The 24,776-nt window shown below is 34.7% G+C and overlaps 1 protein-coding gene across 6 annotated transcripts in view; it reads right to left on the bottom strand.

The window, feature by feature from the left end:
• The window catches only part of IL1RAPL2 (interleukin 1 receptor accessory protein like 2), a 1,139,149-nt gene that overhangs the window by 537,362 nt on the left and 577,011 nt on the right, over positions 1–24,776 (bottom strand). For all 6 annotated transcript variants that reach the window (XM_036226644.1, XM_036226645.1, XM_036226646.1 and 3 more), the window contains one exon: positions 6,833–7,019. In XM_036226644.1, coding sequence (XP_036082537.1) covers positions 6,833–7,019 — 187 coding nt within the window. The remainder of the gene's footprint in view (positions 1–6,832; positions 7,020–24,776) is intronic.

The following is a 24,776-nucleotide window of genomic DNA, read 5'->3' as shown; positions in this document are numbered from 1 at the left end:
CAGCATTTAGAAATGGTCGTTACTAAACTATTATTTTTGTAGATGGAATTAACTCCTTACAATCCTTCTGGAATTTTTCTTAAACATGATATCTAAGTCAGAGATCTAATTATTTTTCCAAGTAGGTAGTCAAATATGTGTACATATTTAATAAGCCATTATCCCACCTACACATTAATTAAAATTAAATGTTATCTTACCATATACTAAATTCTCATACTATTTTTTATATCTTTTATCTACTTCTGTATTCTCTATTCAATTGATCTATTTATCTTTTTCTAAACTTACCATTTTAATTGCTGCTGTTTCGCAGTGATTTTAGTATTAGGTAGAATAAGTCCCCTCTCATGAATGTTTTATTTCCCAATATTTTCTTGGTAAGCCTGGTACATTCATTACTCTACATGAACTTTATAATGTTTATCATATCGTCTAATTCCAAAAATGATATTCTAGCAAATTGCATTAATTATTTAAATAAAATTTGGAAGACATGATATGTTCTATCGCTCCATTACTTTAACCATATTTTATGTTATTTTTATAAAATCCCCTCTCATCTTTGTTAAACATATTCCAAAGTTTTTTATACTTTGTCGTAAGTGGAATAATTTCATTTTCTCTTTTATATAGCAATTGATTATTGCTAGCAAAAAGAAAAGCTATTGTATATTTTGTATATTTTTATTAAGCTACCTTACCAAATTATCTCATTAGTTCTATTTTGTTGTTGTTGTTGTTGTTGTTGAGCCTCCTAGGTTTTCTTGGTATAAAATTATATAATCTGAAAAATAAGATCATTTTTTCTCTTCTAATATTTATACAGTATACTTTATTTAATTTTATTAGTGTGTCATCTAGAATCTTCAAAACAATGTTGAATAATAGTAGTGACAGAGAACATTCCTATCTTGTATGTCATGGGTTTGTGTGTGTGTGTGTGTGTGTGTGTGTGTGTGTTTACAAGGATGTTTTGCAACACCATGATCACAAAAAAATAATAGAAAAACTTGAATATCCATTAGAAAAATAATTGGATAAAACAAGGTTATGTCTATTCTATGAACTATAATTCAGCTATTTAAAATGAATTAGATCTATATTATCAACATGGAATGTAATTCATGGTACATTTGTGTGTGATGAGGAAAGCTACACAGTGATATGTACAGTATGTACCCATTTTTATAAAAATGAGGGATGGGGAGATATATGTGTACATGTAGTGTGGAATCTAAGAAAATACTTACCATAAAGGACTCCTGGTGGCTAGCTGGGCTCAAATTTTAAAAACAGAGGCCGCTCATGCAAACTGCACTTCAGAGAGAAGCCTGCACTAAACTGCCTACCTGATATCTTAGCCAGATCTTGTAAAGGAGTTTCTGGAATTGCATTTTGACCAATAGGACTGAGGCTTCCCCATCCAATTGGACTTGTCTAACTAAATTCCTATTAACATCTTCATTGACCAATAAGAGCAGCTCCATTCTGGCCAGTCAGGACAGTGCTTTTCAGACCAATCAAACTGTGAGGATTTGGAGTCCTCATTTGCATGAGGATGGAGTAAACAGGCACCAGGGGTGAGGACTTCTGGCTCTGGAGGCATGTTCCCTTTGTATCAGCTACTGAAGACTTTGGAGCTGAAACACCAAGGAGACCTCGCCAGAGCACAGCAGGCTAAGGTAGGTGAAGCAGAACAAAGCTGTCTAAGAAGAAAGTGTCCTCCCCCAAGGGCTGCCTCACCCCAGGGCCACCTCACCACAGGGCCACCTCACAGCTGTGCTGTTCCATAGTCATGCTGTCTCATAATTGAGCTGTAATACTATTGAACTATTCTCACAGCCATCCTGTTCTCACAGACATGTGAGTACCACAGTTGAGCTATTTGCACTGAGTAAACTTTCCTTCTTCATCACACCCTAAATTGGGAAATCCTATTGGTGTTGAATCAGCACCAACAACCATTGGTTGACAGTATGTATAAAAATAAGTAATATATAGAAAGTGTGTTAGAATAGAGGATAGTGTAGAATGATATAACAGGTAATGTTATTTACCTTAGATGATTAAAATGGAGGAGAAGATCAGGGTACAACTTACTTTATATACACTTACATTATTTGATTTGTCAAAATATATATACATAGATATATATACACACATATATATACATTTTTAAAATGTGTATACACATAGATATATACATATTTTAATATATATAAAATATATACATACACGCACACATTAGATATATACATTCACTTTTTTGGGCTGGTCTCCAAGCTTTTTGTAAAACTCAGTAAGTGTAAACAGAGAAAGAAGAAATGGGTTTCATTAGACTTAAATCACTTCTTTGGGCTTTGATTTCCTCATATATAAGAAATAAGTTGTGCTAGATAGGCTCTAATGTCCCTATGATATTATAATTCCTTCTACTTAGTTCCAGTTTGATCTTGAGGAAAATTTCTTTCTGGTTGATTTGAGTTGCTTTGGACACTTAAGAGTTATTAGGCAGTCCTTCGGAAGGGTTTCAGGAACTGTTTCCAAAATAACAATTTTGAAAGAGCATTATATTTACATCAGTGATATAAGTGTATTGAGTGCATAAGATGCATTTAGCAGGCAATCAGAGTATTGTTACAAGAAATCAGAAGTTCAGGACTTGAACTCCAAATTGGTCATGTGTTAGCTAAGTCACCTCTGTAAGCTATTTCATTTTCTTCATCTATAAAAAGATGATAACAGCCACCAATAATTAGCCTCACCTCTTGTTTATAATTGATGGAGTTTAGATAGTGGAAATACAGCACACTTCCACTTACCCCTTGCATTCCAAGAACAACCAGAATTTGGCTTACTCAGCCAACTTTAGGTAAAAACTTATATGTTACATTTTATGGAAAAGTAGACCAGAGCTTCCACACCAGTGGGTCATAGCACCCTGGGGTAGTAAAGAATTGTTACTAGTGAATAGACACAGTGATCTGCACCTTAGCCCTTAATCAGTCCATGGGGTCTAGAGCAGCCTGAGCCCTTAGGGCAATTCATCCAGTCACTTCACTGTGCCATATTGTCACTTTCTATGTATGCTACAATATAAAAAGATTGCTGTCAACTATCATATCCTGTGGAAATATTAACTAGTTATGAAATTTTCCTTTTCAAATATATTCATGCCAGAGGTATGTCTACTGCCTTTTACTTGATGTAAATGCTATTGATTTCAAGTAGGAGTTGTTCCTGTAGATGTTTTAATTGACATAGCTCCTTCCTGGAGTGTTGAGAAACTGTTTACTTATCTACCTCCCTCCATGAAAACAGGGAAAAATGTTTATTTTGGTCACTTCACTATCCCTATTTCTGTGGTCAGTCCCAAATAAATGTGTTGAATGAATGAAGTGTTGTACAAATTAATGAATGAATTTGTACTGAACCATCCATAATTCCCCAATGCATACCATTTAGAACCAATGACAAACATCTAAAATTGGCATTGTTGTGACAACAAAAGGTAGATTCAAATTGGTAGCCTCATTAACATCAGGCTTTTATCAACCAAGGTAACTAATCACATAGATGAAGTTTTTTACCCCAAGGTATGTATTTGTATTTTCATTGCTGGTGTCCTATTAGTTAGGAGATCCTTTTGTTTAGAAATGGGGTAAAGGAACCCTATACCCCTGTGATAACAGTATTCTCAGTGAATAATGAGGTTGTTCTAGTGTTCTTGATTCAATAAAGAATCTTTAGCTCTCATTTCAAAAATGTTTCTAAAAACACTAACATTATTGTATATTCTGTTCTAATGTCTAAGCCTCATTCATAGAGTGTCAGGAGGAAGTGCTAAAAGTGTAACACCTCTCCTCACTTCCTTTTGCTAACTGATAGAGTTCAGATAAGGGAGATACAGCCCTGTTATACAAATCGCTTACATTCCCAGGAAACCAGGATAGTCTTAGTCATCTTTATGAACATGTTCCAGTACCACATGATCTGTCTCTACTTCACTATCCAGCTGTGATTACAATGCAGGCATAAAAAAGATACTCCCTAAGGCCTACCACAGCATATTTCAGACAGCTAGGAAACCATAATAGAACATGAGAGGGGGAACAAAATGATAAGTGAGTAAGCCAAAAGCAGAAATGGATAGAAAGGAAATTAGCTTTAAATATTACATGCATCTAAAAAAATGACTAGGAAAAGGATCATACAATACACATACTTTTCACTGTTAAAACACTGGAGATAATACATTGTACATCTAACTTTGGATGTGTACCAGAATGAACTGTGAACAAATGTGTCCTCCTCTTCACATTGCTGTAGCCAGAGCAAAATCACTTCACCCTTACCCTGTTAGGGAATGCACAGCTCCCAAGTAAGCAGGGAAGATTAATAAAATAGTGACTAAAAAAAAAGAAAGAAACGTTTTCCCCAAATATAAATTCTTTTTTTTTAATCAAATATTTACTCGAAACCTTGTGTGAGAAACAGAGTTGACAACACATCTGGGAGCTTCAGGGACTCTTTAACTTTGAGTTCTGGTTTTTCATCCTGTTCCATTGGTATAGTCTAGTGGCTAAGAGGATGAGCCCAGTGGTCAAATGGCAAGTCAAAAACTGCCATATGACTTTTGTTAAGTCATTTAATTTCTCTGAGTCTCTAGTCACTTCTTCTATAAAATGGAGATAATAATAATACCTACCTCATCTAGTAGTTCTTGAGATTGAATTAATCCATCAAAAGTAGTTAAAACAGAGCTGTGCTTATAATAAATACTCATTTATTAATTGTGAAATGTTGTAGAAATATTAAATGGTGTAATCCAGGCATCAGCATTGTCAGTCCATTTATAAGAGAGATTGAGGGTCAGCATTGCCCAGTGAATAAATTGCTTTGGTAAACAATCACAATAGTGATGTATACAGATGTGAAGAAAGAAGAAGAATTTAGTAGAAAGATAAAAAGATGAGATAGTAGAATGAATATTGTTAGAAAATGCTGATGACCTGGGTTTTACTCCTAGCTGCTAATTTTTGAGCTGGTCAACCTCCCTTCTTCAACTATAAAATTGAAATTAAACCATCTTACTCTGCCTTTTGATGGGCTCCTCAGTGACAGTGCTGCTGCATCTTAGAGAAATGCTGTGATCAAGGCCCATTTCAGGAGAGAGTAGTGAGAAAGAAAATGGACTCTGGAGTCACTGCTTAAATACAAAACCAGGATTTGTTAGCTGAGTAACTACCAACAAATTTCTACATCCCTCTAGGTCTCATTTTTTTCTGTATTAAATGAGGGTAACTGTGGCCACCACACAGAGTTGCACTGAGATTTAAATGAGATAATGTAGTGACCAAGTTTAGCACAGTGAATGGCACATAACAAATAAACACTAACAAGGCTGATGATAGCATGAAGAGTCCCACCAAATTATGAATGTTCTATATTTATGTGTAATGAATATCATGTTCCTTTTTGACTATTAGAATATTATCTTTTTTAAGGAAATAAAAGGGGAGAGGATACTTTGCATAGAGACTTGAGGTCCTAGTTTAGGACATGCTCTTGGTGTCTATTGGTGAGTTCTCCAGGTGTGAAGATGGAGAGGCTTCCAAATGTAAAACCATGTGGCAGCTATAGGAGTTAGGGTTTAGGCTTCACTGGGAACTGAAATTCTGTCAGATCTTATAGAAATAACTTGTTCCACCTTTAGTTGTGTTTGGTTTCAACTGTGTGCACAGAACCCATGCAGAAAAACCTCCCTGGTCATCTCTGGCCAACACATTTAAAACTCTACCATGTTTCAACCACTGTGGCTCACACTGGCAGAAGGTACTCAGTCCTGTTACAGTACCACAGTGTCCCAGGCTAGCAGCCAGAATATCACAGCTGAAAGGTGGTGTAGTTATTTCTCTACCTACTCCCCTATGTCTATTCTCTGCTCTTCTCTGCCCTACCCTACACCCAGGGAATCTGAAGACTATTGATTCTATCTCTTAGTTTTGTCCTCTGACTTCTGTTTGAGTCTACATGTGAGAGATGGGGCAGTACTAGTAGGAAATCAGAAGGCAAGAGTTAAGAAGGATTAGGGTATTTATCTTTTCCACTCCCTCTCTGCCACAGTTCATATGTTCCACTAAGGCCACAGCTCTTGACAGGCATGCACTGCTCTTGCTGGGTTCCAGTGACACTGCTACTTCCTCTTGCCACTGTAGGACTACAAGTGGTAATTTACAGCTTCCTCCCTTGTTGAGTCCCTGAACCTTAATCACACCTCTGTAAACAGTTGCTTAAACTTTATGTTCAACCTTCGAATGTAGTTCATTTCTAGCTAAACATGTTATTTCTGGTATTCACACATCCTACACTGGACCCATTTCTCTCCTCTGCCTTGACTGCAGAGGTTCTCACAATGTAGACCATAACAGTTGTACTATTTGTAGGTACTATTTGTAAGTACTGTTACTTGAAATGATGGGCCTTTTTTACTAATAGTAAATAACATTTCTATATTCTTCAAATACTTTATTTCTTAAATTTTCATTCTTCTTTCCATTTGTTCTCACAAGTTGGAGTAGAGGGAGATTTTACTTATTTTTTAGCCATTGGAGAAGGTGGGAATGCTTTTGATACCTGCTGATAGAAGTGCATGAAAACCAGTAGTATATAGGAGTTAAAGCTCTGAATTACGTAGCTGTGGATCTGGTGATTCTTAGTGAAATATCTAATGCCAAAAATGAGAAATAAAACCTCTACCTTTTCCTATCCACACACCAGCTATTGACTAAAGGTAAAAAAAAAATCATTTAACACCATGCTGAGTTACCTTATACCACACAACATCAGGCTCCCGATCAGACTTTTTAAAGTCATCCATATCTGGGCAGGAGATCTCTTTTCTTTTAGTGACTTCAGATTTTTCTAAATAGCGGATCCTGCTATTGTAGCACAGGCCTGATTCATTCTCTGCAACAGTCAAGGACATTGACACCTTCATGCAATATGTTGAGTTTCTGTAGGAACAGAGAAATAGCAAAATGGCTTTATCAGGTATTTACAGCTTGTTTGTACTCTATATATTTCAAAGTATTGATTTTTCCATTTAGGACCTTGCCTAGAAATCAGAAACAACATGAAAACAACACAGAATAGTTTTCTACTTTGGTTGACAGGAAGATATGAAACAAAATGCTAATGTGGACATTTCTGACCATGAGATAGCTACATAGAACAACTATACCCATCTTCGAAACTGTAAGGTGGTTAGACTTCTTTCTCAGTGATAAATATTTGTATGTCAAAAATCTGATAGTGAGAACTGGTGAGAAAGTCTATAACTACAGATATAGCTATTTCTGTTCTGCCCCTATGGCCAGTCCATTGTCAGGTATTCCAAAGGTTGTTTAATCTTGCCATTGGTTTTTAAGCCAACATTTTCTTATATGAGATATATACCAAAAGCCAAATCAACATACAAAATGCAACATATCAACATACAAAAGATACCTGTTAACTTATATAGCTTTTTAAGGTATTTACTGAGATATGTTAGAGGTCAAATTCTGGGTTCCTACAAAGAACAAATCCTAGTAGAGTGTAGTCAGCCAGGATTAATCTACCAACACTGGCATTATAAAGGAGTTTCAACATTGAATTTCACCATAAGGTCACTCTAGAAATTGGCCATTAACTGGCTAACTCATTATATAGGGTATTTATGGAATATGATATTGCCTTCATTTTTCTATGTGAACCCCATGACCTTTCCCTACCTGACCTCTACCTGAACTCCTGAAGATGTCAGCCACACAGAAGAAAACTGAAAAGTGTGAGGAAGAGATCAGAAGCAACCTGGTAAGACTTAGAAGAAGGTCAGCTATAAATCTTTTGGTGGGACATTTCAGACCCATATCTGTCTAAAAACCAACAGATAGCTGCTGTTAAAAATATAAAGTGCTAAGGACACTTTAAAACCAAGTGTTTTTATAATCAAGTGATAGCAATCCTGACAGATGGGATTAGCATGCTAACCAACAATTTTAAGATTGCCTCAAAGCATTGTTAGTATTCATACTACTATTGAGAAATTTCAATGAGTACTAAGTATAGTACTCAATATGTCAAATATACAAAAAAACAGAAGTACAGATTGCTGCTGCCCACTGAGTTTGTAAACTAATATAATCAAAATGACTGATACTGGATTTCTAGTAAAGTTAATTACTGGCAAATACTTCTGACTATGCTTGTGCCTATGTCATCTGAGAAGAATGCTATCAAAGCACTCCCATTATGATGTTCAGATGCAACCTCATGATATGGTGTAGATCATGAGCTATTGCTCTTCTCTCTTCCTCAATTCAGGATCCTAAAACCCAAAAGGTATAAGATATGCCTACAAGGATTAAATATAAAAATATTTCATTCTCTTGTTAGATGTTTGACAACCTCTTTAAAAACCATAAAGCTAAAGTCACCAGCATTTTTTTTAAGTCTCAGGCAAGAAGGTAAAGTTTGATTTAATCAATTTGGCTCTTCTTGACCCCACTTTACTTCAGCAATATACATTTCCATGTCTTTTTACTTCCTCTAAGGCCCTGCATGATCTGGCCTATCGTAATACTGTGTCCTTTACTCATTAGGGTGCAGTGAAAATGGCATTTCCTCTGTTTCTTGAATACATTAAGCCTGTTCAAGTCATGTACTTTTTATATCTGCCCTTCTCTCTGATCTGTTTTCATTTGTTTATTTGGTAAATGTAAGAAAGGAATTTGTTGCTCTTGTTCATCATTCCATCACTGAGATTGAAATGAATAGATAATAAGTACTCAAATTTAGTAAATGTTAGTTAATAAATGAGTTGACATCAAAAAGTATGTATTCAAGAGACATGCCCTCTCTGGTCTACTTTTGCCTCAACCCCATATAGTACTGACATCTCTCCCCATTCTACAGATTCAAGTATATGACTGGTGAAATATTACATTCCATTTTTAAATATGACTCAAAATAATTTTGCAGGTATTTTGGTGCCACAAGGATAAGGATTAGCCAAGTCTTTGAGCATCAGCATACCAGCAAAAAAAGGAATATACTGACTACATGTGGGTACAAATAGGGCTACAAATAGGGCTAAAGTGGGTACGGAGGATTGAGGTAACGTAAATATACAGCCTTTTAAATGTATTGAACAGAGAAAAAAGAGAATCACCTCTGCTGGATGTGCAGTGTTCTGAACAGTTCTTAATGGGAAAGACATTGATCATATCTGCTCCACAGTGTTCATCCAGATAGTCAAAAGAAACTTGTGAAATATCTACCCATTATTATGTTATAACCCCAGCTAAAGAGAGCTGTTGACTAGTCATCTCAGCAATTGAAATAGAATGCCCAATACCCTAAAAGGAGCTCGCTATCCCATATGTATTTAACTCTTGGTAGAAAACAAAGTAGACTAAATAAGTGATCAATATAATGTAGTAGTTTCTTAACAAAGCACCAAATCTGAACTAAGATCCGCTGGGTTCAATGCGTAAGTTATGTAACATCTCTCAGTCTCAGTTTCCTCAGCTGAAAAATGGAGATAAGAAGTCCTTTTTTGGTAGTTCTATTGGAAGTTGAAGGAAGGTGCTCCTTTAATTATAAAACCATGAGCAAAAATAGCTTTATCAATTTCAGTTGGAATGATTATAATACCTGACCTCTTCAGGCATTTGTAACTATTAAAATAATGTGTATAATACAGCACCTGATACATAGTATTTACTAAATTGTAGTTAGAATCGTTATTACTGCAAGGATTAGTTGTTATGCATATTTTAACAAATAATAATCATAAATTGTATGTGATATATAATTATGAACAATAATCAATATAATAAAAAACAATACACTAGCACCAATGAATTAAGATATGCCACTGAGTTAAGACAGCTACTTGATAGGAAAGTGTTTGTAAGAAGTCAGTTGGGCAACAAGCCTAGTACCAGAGGACCATGAAGGTCTTAAGTGATCAAAGAGATATACTGACCTAGATGCTTAAAGATACGAATCACATGAAAGCAGCTAAAACAGGAAAGAACTTCCAGGTACTATGAGTAGGCAAGTGCTACTAGGCAAATGCTAGAACCTTGGAAGTCAAATCGTTAGTAAGAATTTCACTAAGACTTCCAGGTGTTTCTTAGACAAATGGCTTCTATAATAAAGTGCAGACCTTCAGGCAAGGTTTCCAGTGACAAAAGACAAGAGATATTCCTATGTATTTCCTCCCCAACCACTTCAAAGTTTAAACTGTGTAGGCCATGCCATCAGCATCTTCATTAATTTGGGATGGGGATAAGAACAGGGAACTCACTCTGGGGATGGTTGATGGGTTGAAGGAGGGAAAAGGATAGGTTTCAGTCTTCTCTAACCTTTACCAACAGACAAGCTTAGGCCAGGGACCTGCACAAACTTGCTCTTGCTCTGGTTACTTGCTGACAAATTATTTGTTAACCCATGAAGAAGTCCTAATATGAAGTCCTTGATAATGATCAAGTTCTTTGGAAGTCGAAGACAAGGCCTACTATGAGTCTTGCTATCTCTGTCACTGACCTAGGGAAGGTATAGTCAAGGCTGCCTGACAGTCTGAGAGTCAGGTTGATTTTTATTAATCGTGTAATCTAGCCCTGTCACAGTTCCCACTAACAATCTTCCATTATTTAGATTTTGTTTTGAAAAATGCCTCCAGGCCAGTTCTATTTAAGATGTTTTCTGCAACAGAGACCTAAAAATGTTACCTTTCTTTCATTAGATATAATTAGAGCTGTGTAAATTTGAGGAGGCCAACTGATGAGTTTGCAAGAATGAGATTTGTACTTCTTTCTGTCCTCCCTCCACATCCTGAGGACAAGGAACACATTTAGGCTCAGTATGAGCAAAAGTCCTTTGCAGTGATATTGCAGCAATGCTTTACACATTTGCATGCATTTGTAATCTTTCCAGAACTTCTATATCTCTTATTTTACTTAATTCTGCTAATAATCAGGAAAATGTGAGGGTAAGTATCATTGTCATTTTTCAGAGGAGTAAAATGTAAACACAGAGAGAAAAAATAATGTAGTCAAGCTCACATAGCTGGTCAGTTGATGAAAATCAAGTTTTTAGCTCTTAACCCCTGGCTACTCTCAGAACTTGATGTCAAAATGGGTTAACAGCCAAATTTACTCTTAGTTATCCATACCACCTTAAAGAAGCTCAAAGAGATGCATACAGTTGTGTAAGGATAACATTTAAAGAATGATGTTATTAATGTGCAAAGCACAGAAGAATTTACCACTTTATGAGTAAACCTTACTTTCTTTCCAAAAATTTAATATACTTTAGGTCATAAATTATACATTCTCCAAAAAGTATTTCTAAGAGAAAATGTTGACCAATCTTGGGTTCCCTGAAGGGAAAAGCAAAACCCAGGATTTAAAAGATACATGAAAAATCCAGATGCCCCTTCCTAACTCCCATTTATGAAATAGGCTTATATTCTAAAACATAAAGTTTCTATTACATTTATTGGGGTAATATTGATTAATACAATTACATAATTTTCAGGTGTACATTATAATTTGACATCTGTATATTCTATTGTGTGTTTACCACCCAAAGTCCAGTTTCTTTCAGCTACCATGTATTTGATCCCCTTTACCCGCTTCACCCTCCCCCAAATCCCTATATTTGACCCCCTTTACCCCATCTACCTCCCTCCTCCTCCACCACCACCTACCCTCTGTTAACCGCTAGTCTATAGTCCATGTCCATGAGTCTCTGTTTGTCCTGCTCAATTGTTGCGTTTAGGTTGATATATCACATATAAGTGATATCGTGTGATTTTCAACTTTTTCTGTCTGGCTTATTTCACTTAGCATGATCATCTTGAGGTCCATCCATGTTGTCACAAATGGCAGTATTTCATCTCTTCTTATGGCTGAGTAATATTCTATTGTATATATGTACCACAACTTCTTTATCCAATCATCTGTTGTAGGACACTTTAGTTGCTTCCATGTCCTGGCCGCGGTGAATAATGCTGCTATGAACATTAATGTGAAAATATCTTTCTGGATATGGGCTTTCAAGTCTTTGGGGTAATTTACATTCTTAAAATTCATACAAAAAAATAAAATAAAATATAAAGTTTCATTTCAGAATTTGTGTTCACGTGAATTTGTTATATCACCAGCATTTACCTATTGAAAAGAAACTAAATAAATTAGGAAACTTTTCATATCTAAGAGCAGAAGTCCAGATAAAATGCCTTGGGATATATTTGAAACTCTTAAATTGTTTCTTTGTCTTATCCTTACTTCAAAATACTTTTTTTTGTAAATTTGAGAACTATCTAACAATTAGTAAACTAAAACATTTTGCTTTCTGGTGTTTTTGAAATGTGAATTGACTATGCATAACTATCGATTAATCAATCTACCATCCTTGGATGATATTGTCCTCCTTAAAACATAAGAACTATGAACTGAAAATATAGTAAATTCAAGGAAGGGAAACAAATGAATAAACAAACAGGATCTCAGGCCCTTTGATGAATTTGTTTTCTTGAGAATCACTACAAAAATATGAAAATTGTATTGAAAAATATCTTCAATCTTGTTGGAAAGGAGACTTTGAGGAAAGTGCAGAAGTAAGTACATAAAACTAAAAACATGCAATGTTAATGATTTTAAAGACCAAGAGGAGAAAAAAAAAAGAAAGAGGTCACAAATTAGTAATATCAGAAATAAAAGAGGAACATTACTACAGGTCACATGGATATTAAAAAGTTAATAAGGGAATACTATGAACAACCCTATGTCTACAATTTAATAAGCTAGGTGAAACGGACTAATGCCTTGAAATGCACAATCTGCCAAAACTCACATGAGAAGGGACAATACGAATAGGCCTATAGTCATTAAAGAAATTGAGTCGATAATTAACCTTCCAAAATGGAAAGCACCAGGCCCAAATGGATTCGCTGACGGATTCTATCAAATATTTGAGGAAGAATGATATCAATTCTCTCCAATGTCTTTCAGAAGATAGAAGTAGAGGGAATACTTCCTAACTTATTCTATGAAGCCAACATTACCTTAATAATGAAACCAAAGACATTACAAAAAAAGAAAAACAAACTATATACCAATATCTCTCATGAACATAGATGCAAAATCCCCAACAAAATAGTAGCAAATCACATCTAGTAATGTATAAAAAGAATTATACATGACAACAAAGTGGGATTTATCCCAAATATGGAAGCCTAATTGAAGATTCAAAAATTAATTAATACAATCCATTACATCAACAAGCTAAAATAGAAAAACCACATGATCATATCAATAGATGCAGAAAAAGCATCTGACAAAATCCAACACCCATACATGATATAAACTCTCAGTAAGCTAGTAGTAGAGGGGAAATTCCTCAACCTGGTAAAGAGTATCTATGAAAAGCCTACAGCTAACATCATACTTAGTGGTGAGGAACGAGACACCTTCCCAATAGGATCAGGAATAAGGAAAGAATATTCCTTCTCATCACTCCTTTTCAACATCATACTGAAAGTACTAGCTAATGTAATAAACAAAAAAAGGAAAAGAAATACAGATTCAGAAAGAATAAAACCATCTTTGCTCACAGATAACTTGATTGTCTATGTAGAAAAATTGAAAGAATTGACCAAAAGAAACCAAAAAAACCTGGAACTAATAAGCAATTATAGCAAGGTTTAGGACATAGAGTTAATACACAAAAGTCAATTGATTTCCTATATGCCAGCAATGAACAGCTTTCAATTTGAAATTAAAAACACAATGCCATTTACATTAGAAACTTCCAAAATAAAATACTTACATATCTAACAAAATGTTTACAAGACCTATATAAGGATAATTTTAAAACTGAGAAAAAAAATGAAGACTGACACTACCTGACTTCAGGTTGTAATCAAAACAATGTAGTATTGGCAAAAGAATGGACAAGTAGATCAACAGAACAGAATATTGAGTCTGAAAATAGACCCACATAAATATAGTCAATGGAGAGTACAAATTTATAGTTACAAAATAGTCATGGGGATGTGAAGTACAGCATAGGGAATATATTTAATAATGTTGTAATAATTATGTATAGTGGCAGTTACTAGACTAATCAGGGGATCACTTTGTAAAATATATAAATGTATAACTACTATGCTGTATACCTGAAATCAATATAATATTGAAAATCAACTGCAATTGAAGAATATAAATAAACAAACAAACAAATAAATAAATAAATAAATAAATAAATAAATAAATAAATAAATGAAGTAAACCGATCTTTCACAGAGAAGCAAAGAACGTCTTTTCAACAAATGATGCTGGAACAACTGAATCACAAGCAAAAAAATGAATCTAGTCACATATCTTATACCCACCACAAAAAGTATCTCAAAATGGATAACAAACCGAAATGTAAAATGCAAATCTATAAAACTTCTAGAAGACAACATAAGAGAAAAAGCTACATGATCTTAGATATGGCGATAATTTTTAAATTAAAATTACAAAGGCACAATCCATCAAAGAAGTAATTGATAAGATGGACTTAACAAAAATTATCAACTTCTGCTCAACAAAAGACAATGTCAAGAGAATTAAAAGACAAGCCACAGACTTGGAGAAAATGATTGTAGAAGACACAATAGTCCTGATAAAGGACTATTATCCAAAATACACAGAAAAAACTCTTAAACTTAATGACAAGAAATCAAGCAATCTACAATAAACATTTGAAAAGATGTATACCATATGTCATCACAGAAATGCAAAATAAAATAAAAATTATATTCTAATGCACACTTATGTGAATGTCCAAAATCCAGAACACTTGAGAGCAAATGCTGGTGAGGATGTGGAACAACAGGAACTCTCATTCATTACTGATAAAAATGCAAAATGGTACAGCCACTTTAGAAGACAGATTGGCGGTTTCTTACAAAGCTAAACATACTTTACCATATGATTGAGCTTGAATTATGTCCATATAAAAACCTGCATGCAGATGTTTATTGCAGCTATGTTCATTATTACCAAAATCTGGAAGCAACCAAGCTGTAATTCAGTGAGTGAATGGATAAATAAATTGTCGTACATCAAGACAATAGAATATTATTAAGCACTAAAAAGAACTGAGCTCAAAAAGAAAAAAAAATGAGTTAAAAAGCCAGAAAAATATATGGCAAAACCTTAAATGCATAAAATGTGAAAGCCAATCTGAAAAGGCTATATACTATAGGATTCCAGATATGTAAAATTCTGGAAAAGGCAAAACTATGGATGTAGCGAAATGGTCAGTGGTTGCTGAGGAGTTGGGGCAGGGATAAATGACTGGAGCACAGAGGATTTTTAGGGCAGTGAAAATACTCTGTATGATACAATAATGGTGGATACATGTCATTATACGTTTGTTCAAATGCATAGGCTGTACAAAAGCAAGAGTGATCCACAATGAAAACTACAGACTTTCAGTGATAAAGATGTATTAATGTTGGTTAGTCAACTTTAACAAAGGTTCCATTCGGGTGGAGCATCTTGATAATAGGGTATGCATGTATGTATGGGCAGAGGGTATATGGGAAATCTCTGTACCTTCCTCTCAATTTTGCTAGAAACCTAAATCTTCTCAAAAACAAAATAGTCTTAAGCAAAAGACCAGGAGGGCCAAACCTCTGGCAAATTTCCTAATATAATTTTATGAAGAGCCACGACCTTTTAGATGCATTTGAAAGATGCTTATTGAGTACATGCTGTATGCCATGTGACTTAAATATATTGAAAAACAGATGTAAACAATACAATCATTAAAAAATCTGTGCTATAATAAGAAGTTGGGGGAACAAAGAATCTTTTGAAAAATTTTCTTTTGAATATCTTAGTCTTTAATAGTCTTATTTAGAGTTGTGAATAGTTCAGGGTTTTGGGGAGTGTTTTTGTTTCTTTGTTTTTTGGTTTATTTTTAACAAAGAATGTCATTGTTCATGGATGATATCTCTAGTCTATAATAATGTCAATATAAATGGTTTTGACTTTATGTACATTTTTTCCCATTAGGCAGAAATCCGGTTAATAAACAAAGGTAATCTCCTACCCAGAATTATCCAAACATAATTTCTTTATGGTTCATGATGCAGTCAGAGAAAAGGTCAACCCAGGAGCTTTAACTGAACTGGACCTGAGTAGCTTACTACTTGAGAATGTGGCCTCTGGGGTCAGAGAGTCTTGGGTTAAAATCTCAGCTCCATTATGTCATAACTATGGATCTTTGGACAGGTCGCTGAGGTGTATTTCTTGCACATATGGAATAAGAATAAATAGAGTTATCCTTATAAGGTTGTTGTATCACATAAGTTTTAAGAACTGTGAAAGGTCTGAGATTTTACCATACTTGCAAGCTAGCACATTAGCCTGCCAGTTTCATGCGTATTGGTAGAAGATGAGACACTCCTGGGTCAGAAATAGTTGACAGTTAATTATTCACAGCAATGGAAGTAGCCAGAGTATCAGCATTTGTGTTGATTTCCCAAACCCAATTCCCATAGTTCAATACAAAGAAGTCCAGACAATACCTGCACAAGTAGTTAGTTCCATTATAGGAGAGGAATCCCAAGTTTAGGAAACCCAAATCTTCTAATAATGGGGTCATTAGCATGCCAGCCCTTTGCTCCAGAGGGAGACACTATCTGTATTTTCTAAGGTTGTAGGCAAACCTGCTCTTTGCTCTGATGGGAGAATGTATTTCTAGCTTCTAACATTCTCTATATACACATCCTTGAAAACATAATCTGGGACAAGGGACAGTCAGTGCCTCTGCTCATAAGACATGCAGAAATATAAGAAACCCATGGAGAATTATCTCCCAACAATGAGATAGTTCATTTAAAGCACTTAGGGCAGTACCTAGGATGTAGTAAGTGCTCAATAAAAATTAGCCTCCTTTGACATTATTTACTGACTCCCAGGCTAACTAGGGATAACTATTAAGTAAATCAAGATGTTTTGTTTTGTTGTTTAAAAAAGAGTAGTCAATGGATCATATCATAGTAGAAATATTATACACACACGTATTCTAAAAACTATGTGCTCATGATAAAATTTTATAATCTAAATATCCTTCATCCTGAATTCAAAACAAATGATAATTTATTTGCAGGTTTAGTAATAAAGTCAGATACTTTTTCAAGAAAAAATGTATAGTTATGATAATTCATTCATAGATTACTATTATGGATCTTTCCAGTGATAAGTTCAAGTCACCATTCTCAAAGTATGCAATTGTAATCTGCCATTTAAGGGTACAAGTAGCTAGTTCTACATTTGTCTGCCAATGATTAACTGAGATGTGAGCAAAGAAAAGGGAATAATCAAGGTAAATTCAAAAGATTCCCTGCCACTCCCATCATCCCCACCATGGTATGAGTGATCCCTACTTTACTGTTTGGTTGAAAATAACTTTAAGAGAGTCAATATGCTGCACATTATACCATAACCAAAGAGCTTTCTGTGGAGAATCTTGATGTTTCTATCAAAAATAACAAAACTCTCATCCAGAAAAAAATTTGCCCCAAAATTTCACTAACTCTAATAACTATTTCTTTCTTCTTTACTGTTGTTTATTTAGAACACACTAGTATTTTTATGTTGTTTCGTAATTATTCTCATAGCATTTACAAAAGTTTACTTTATTGCCTGAGTTACAATGCAAATTCTTCAAAATCACCGAGGTTTCTTTACATGTGGTTACTTTCCTCTCCATATAGTTGATGCCAGAGTAGTTTCCTTTGTCTTTGTGTTGAAAATTACATTAATTATTTTAACAACTAAGCTCTCATACCATGTGCCTCCATGATCTATTCTCTGACCCTTGTCTACCTATCATTGCTGTCATTGTCAGAGATCTTGAAAGATTTGTCAACATTCAAAATTTCTGTGTGCTGATCTAACTTCACTTTATGACCCACTATCATCTGGCTTCTTCCCCATCATTCTATTGAATTTCAATCATTAGACTCACTAAGAATATCTTATTAGCCAAATATGATGACCTCTTGTTTATTTTCACCTCATCTGATCTCTGTGCATTATTTGAAACATGCAACTCCAACTTTTAAATCTCTCCTTCTATGATCTCTCTCTCTCTTATGACTGTTTACTTCTCTGACCACTCTTAATAACTCCAGTACTGGCTTTTCTTCCTCACCTAGCCCCAAAATGTTGGCCATTTCTGCCCAGGTCTCGGGATTTCTTCTTTTGTTTTGTTTGTTTCTTTCTTCTCTCCTTCCCACCTTCATCTCCAGAAATTTTGTTCAAGCACTAGGTTCCAAAAACAAACTAAATGTTGAAAACATCCAACTTTATAATATTTTTCTCCAGTTTTGTTCTCTCTCCTACAGCCGGCTATGGCCATGTAACTATGACTCCATATAACTGTCATAAAGGCACTTATCAGTCCTAACTGAACTTATTATCCCTCCCCTACAGTCTGTTCTTCCTTCTATAATATCTCTCATGATTAGAGAAATTACTAGTCATACCACCTAGTTACTCAAGGAAGAGGCCTTAAAAATTATACTCTACTCCACCTCCCCATACCTATTTCCCATATAAAATTGAATAACAAGTCATGGTAATGTTTTTCAAAATTCACTACTTATCTGATATCTCATCTAGGCCGTGCCACACTATAAGCCCTAATTATATTTTGTTTGTTTTTTGACTAACACCAGGTGGACAGCAGTGCTATGGGCAGGCAACAGGCCCATGACTGATACCCATAAAAGGACAGCAGAAAGTAAAAAACCATCATTTAAAAATCCAGTTGATTGTTCCTTTCTCCTAAGAAGCAATAGAAATATTAACTCATCACCAGCATTTATAAATTAACCATGGGAGAAAAATGTTTTTTTTTCACTTACAACAATAGGCATTTAATTATTTCTCAGTATTTCTGAAGGTCTTAATATTTCTGCAGAAATTGTGAAGCATGCAGCTTTGATTTTGGCTCAGGGGCTCTTATGCAGTTGTAGTCAGATGGTGGCTGAGGCTGCAACAGTGGCGAGTCTCAACAACTGGGAGCTGATGCATCATAATTCTTTCTTCTTTGGTCTCAGGGTTTCTCAATGTGATTCCCTCAGATTGGACTAGTTTGGGCTTCTTTACAGCTTAGTGATTTCAGGGTAATTAGACAGTTTATATAGTAGCTCAGCGCTCCAACATAAATGCTCCAGCCACCAAGGTAGAAGCTACCCTGACTTTTATGACCTAGCCTCAGAAGTCACATAGCATCATAAGCCTGACCAGATGCAAGGGGAGGGCATGTAGACTATACCTCTCAATGGGAGGGATGTCAAGGTCACTTTGTAAGAACATGTAAGATGGGAGATACTATCTATTGTAGCTGTCTTTGGAAAGTACAGTCTTCCACAAATCCATTACTATCTTTTTTTTATTTTTCAGCCCAAGTTGTCCAGATGTGGCCAGTGTGAGTCCTTTCAAGCTGGCTACTATCTTTTTGACAAGTCTCCATGATTCTTTGAACAATGCTTTACTTTCTGGAACAAAATGATCTTTCAGATTCACTGTAATTTTTCTGCTCCAGTGCTGGAATCAGCCATTTTTCCAAGTCTTTGGTTTCCTTTAGTGCAGAATCTGGGTGCAATGTGTTTTCATTGATATTGGGGTGTCACTGCTTCTGGGCCATCTCAGCAGACAAAGCTCCTCTTTTTATGACTTCAGAGCTTCTGGATTCCTCTTCCTGTGGCTCTTCTACACCCACATTCAGGCCTCTGTCAGTTCCTGGGTCCATCTATCCCAGCACAGTGGGCAGGAAGGCCCTGAACAGTGTGAGATGCAGCCAAACATGTCCTGGTTTCATTTTGTTGAGTCTGAGACTGTCAGGGCAGAGGAGAAGACCATATAGTAGAATTCAGGTGGGTGGAATTGCCTAGAGGCAGTAGTTGAGGCTGTGACTGGGCCATTTGTCTCTCTGGTTGTTGGTAGGTCTAGGGACCCTGAAGGTTGTCTCAGCTCTACCTCTCTGAGTTGCTGCTTCCCACTACTCTAAAATGCCTTTTAAAGCAAGATGCATATTCTTTTTCTCTAATCTTTATTATCAGTTGTGATTTAACTACTATTTTTTATTTTACCCATACCCCACCTCCATCCTCTTTGACCATCATCAGCTTCTTCTCTATATTTATGGATCTGTTTCCATTTTGTTCTTTGTACTCATTTTTATAGATTACACATATAAGCAAAATCATGTGGTATTTGTCTTTCTCTGATTTATTTTACTTAGCATAATACCCCCTAGGTCCATCCACGTTGTTGTAAATGGTAGAACTTCAGTCTTTTATTGCTGAGGAATGTGCACATATTTGTGTGTGTTTATATATGTGTGTGTACATATACATACATACAACTTATTTATTCATTCATCTGTCAATGGATACCTATGTAGCTTCCATATTTTTGCTATCATAAATAATATTTCAATGAACTTAGGGGTGCATATATCTTTTACAATTAGTAGTTTTTTCCCCTTGGATAAATACCCAAAAGTGATACTGTAAAACAGCTTTATTTATATTTTTTTGAGAAATCGCCATACTGTTTTGTATAGTGGCTACACCAATTTAAAATCCCATCAATAGTGTATGAAGGTTCCCTTTTCTCCCTTTTCACTTGTTATTTGTTGATTTTTTTGAAGATTGCCATTTTGACAGGTATAAGGTGATATATCATTGTGGTTGTAACTTGCATTTTCCTGATAATTAGTGATGTCGAGCATCTTTTCATATGTCTGTTGGCCAGTTGTATGTCTTCTTTGGAGAAATGCTTATTCGGGTCTTCTGCCCATTTTTTAAATCGATTGTTTGTTTGGTGTTAAGTTTTATGAAATCTTTATATATTTTGAATATTAACTCTATTGGAATGTATCATTCGCAAATATCTTCCCCTATTCAGAAGGTTGTCTCTTTGTTTTGTTGATGGTTTCCTTCTCTGTGCAAAAGCTTTTTAGCTTGATGTAGTCCCATTTATTATTGTTGTTGTTGTTGTTGTCGTCCTTGCAAGAAGAGACATGTCCAAAAAGATATTGCTATGACCTATGTCAGAGAGTTTACTGTCTATGCTTTCTTCTAGAAGTTTTATGGTCTCAGGACTTACACTGAAGTCTTTAACCCATTTTGAGTTTATTTTTGTATATATTGTAAGAAAGTGGTCTAATTTCTTTTTTTTTTTGCATGCATCTGTCCAGGTTTCCAATACTACTTATAAAAGAGACTATCTTAAATTGTATATCCTTGCCTCACCTCCTTTGTTTTAGATTAATTGACCATATAAGCAAGGATTTATTTCTGGGTTCTCTATTCTATTCCACTGATCTAGATACCTGTTTTTATAACAGTACCATACAGTTTTGATTACTATAGTTTTGTAGTATAGTTTGAAATCAGGAAACATGATACCATCCATTTTGTTCTTTCTCAAGGTTTGTTTGGCTATTCAAGGTCTTCTGTGGTTCCATATAAATTTTCGGATTAGTTTTATAGTTCTGAGAAGAATGCCATTGATATTTTAATAGAGATTACATTGAATATGTATATGACTATAGATAGTAAGGATAGTTTAACAATATTAATCCTTCCAAACCATGAGCATGATATATCCTTCCATTTATTTGTATCTTCTTTGGTTAAATTTGTTCCTAGGTGTTTTATGCCTTTTGATGCAATTATAAATGGGACTGTTTTCTTAATTTCTCCTTCTGATTATTCATTATTGGTGTATAGAAATGCAACATATTCCTATATATTAATTTTGTATTCTGCAACTTTACTGAATTCATTTATTAGTTCTAATAGAGTTTTGTGGAGTTTTTAGGGTTTTCTATATAGAGCATCATGTGATCTGCAAATAGAGAGAGTTTTACTTTTTCCTTTCCTTTCCTATTTGGATGGTTTATTTGTTTTCCTTGTCTGATTCCTGTGGCTAGCACTTTCAATCCTTTGTTAAATAAAAGTGGTGATAGTGAGCATCCTTGTCTTGTTCCTTATCTTAGAGGAAAATTAAGTTTTTCACCATCGAGTATATTAACTATGGGTTTGTCATATATAGCATTTATTATGCTGAAGTATGTTCCTTCTATTCTCACTTTTTTGAGAGTTTTTATCATAAAATAGTGTATAATTTGTCAAATGCATTTTCTGCATCTACTGAGATGATCATATGATTTTTATCTTCCATTTTTTTAATATGAGGTATCACATTGATTGATTTATGGATACTGAATCATCCTTGCATGCCTAGAAGAAATCCTTTTCTTAAAAAAAGAATTAAAATGCATAGGAATAAATTTAACCAAGAAAGTAAAAGTGATATTCTATAATAGCTCTACTTTTAATTTTTTGAGAAATCTCCATATTGATTTCCATAGTGGCTACATCAATTTACAATCCCATAAATAGTGTACGAAGGTTCCCTTTCTCTATATCTTCACCAGTCCTTGTTATTTGTTGATTTTTTGAAGATTCCCATTTTGACAGGTATAAGGTTATATCTAATTGTGGTTGTAACTTGTATATTAAAAACTACTAGACCTGTATATTAAAAACTACTAAACAGTCAAAGAAACTGAAGAAGACACAAATAAATGGAAAGCTATTTTGTACTCACGGATTGGAACAATCAATGTTGTTAAATTGTCCATAGTACCAAAGCGGAATGTAGGTCCAATGCAATCTTTTCAAAATTACAATAGCAGTTCTCACAGAAATAGACAAATAATTCTAAAATGTATATGGAACCACAAAAGACCCTGAATAGCCAAAGCAATCATGAGAAAGAAGAACAAATCTGGACGCATCATGCTCCCTGATTTCAAACTATACTACAAAGCTGAAGTGATCAAAACAGTATATTATTGGCATATAAAACAAATACCATAAATCAGTGGAACAGACTAGAGACCCAGGAAATAACCTATGCATATATGGTCAGTTAATTTATGAAAAAGGAGCCAAGAATAAACAATAGGGAAAGGACAGTCTCTTTAATAATTTATGTTGAAAAAACTGAACGGCCACATGCAAAAGAATAAAACTAGACCATTATCTTATACCAAACAATAAAATTAACTCAAAATGTATTATTAATTTCTATGTAAGACCTGAAAACTCCTATAAGAATGACGGCAATAAGCTCTTCAAAATAGGTCTCAATGATAATTTTTTTTTAATCTGACACCAAAAGCTAAAGGAACAAATGAAAAAAAATAATCAAGTGGGTATTTTTGAAACTAAAAAGCTCCTGCACAGCAAAGGAACATCACCAAAGTGAAAAGGAAACCTACTGAACGGAGAAAATATTTGCAAATTTATGAACAAAAGTGGGGTGTTGTAATAAATCATAAATTCCTAACTTGGAAGGTCATGGTGGGTAGTCAAGCACCAGGCCTATAACTTCTTTAGTATAAGGTTTTCAACCAAGCCCTGTCCATTGTTCTTATGAATCTATGTTAACACACCTTTGAAATGACTCTTTTCAGACACCTCCTTCTAAAAAATTACCACGCTCAATAGAGCACATAATCTCAACTATCCTGTAATCTGATCCCAGACTTGCTTGCTCCAACCTTCAAGTAATCTTCCTCATGTTCCCACTTTAATTCCAAATTCATAAAAGAAATTGCAAACTGTTATTCCTAGAAGCAGTTGAGATCTTGTTTCATAGCATATGTTGTCAGTTTTGGCTCAAATAAACTCTGATAAAAATTCTATACAGGTTTAGACATTTCTTTTGTTGATGAAATCATATATATGGTAAAGGATTAATATCCAATATATATAAAGAATTTATATAACTCAATTGCAAAAATAAGTAATTCAATTAAAAAATTGGCAGAGGATCTGAATAAATATTTACCCAAAGAACACATACAGATGGCCAACAGATACATGAAAGGATGCTGTACATGATTAACCATCAGAGAAATGCAAATCAAAACCAAAATGAGATATCGCCTCACATCCGTTAGAATGGATATTCTCAAAAAGACGAGCAGTAACATGAGTTGGTCAGTATGTGGAGAAGAAGGAACCCTTGTGCACTGCTGGTGGGAATGTAAATTGGTACATACACTATAGAAAACAGTAGGAAAGGTCACCAAAAATTAACAATAGAATTACTGTGTTAATAATAAAACAGTAGGCCCAAGTGGAGTTGTTTGCTCATAGGACAATAAATCTAGAGTTTATTGCAGTTTCAGTCCCTCCCAGATATAGGACCTTAAATCAATCAGGCTGTAACTTCCTAATCAACACTAGTGGGATAATCATCCTGATAAGACCTCTGTTGTCATTCTCCCAAAGAAAGATGCCCTTGCCTGAAACAGTAATTTATTTTCTTTTGCTAATAACTTTCATGTACTGCCTAGTTTATGCTTATAAAAACCTTCTATTTTCTACAACTTCTAGGAGCACCTCTCTATTTATTCAATAGCATACTGCCTGATTCATGAATTGTTCAATAAAGCCAATTATATCTTTAAATTTACTAGGTTGAATATTTTGTCTTTAACAACCATATGATCCAGCAATTCCAATTCTGGGTATTTATCTGAAGAAAACGAAAATGCTAACTTGAAAAGATATATGCACCTATATGTTCACTGTAGCATTATTTACAATAGTCAAGATATAAAAA

This window comes from Rousettus aegyptiacus, unplaced genomic scaffold (genome assembly GCF_014176215.1).
Source record: "Rousettus aegyptiacus isolate mRouAeg1 unplaced genomic scaffold, mRouAeg1.p scaffold_m13_p_9, whole genome shotgun sequence".
In the NCBI taxonomy this organism is placed as follows: Eukaryota; Metazoa; Chordata; class Mammalia; order Chiroptera; family Pteropodidae; genus Rousettus; species Rousettus aegyptiacus.
The sequence above is the reverse complement of the archived record's forward strand: the minus strand, read 5'-3'. Positions and strand labels throughout refer to the sequence as shown.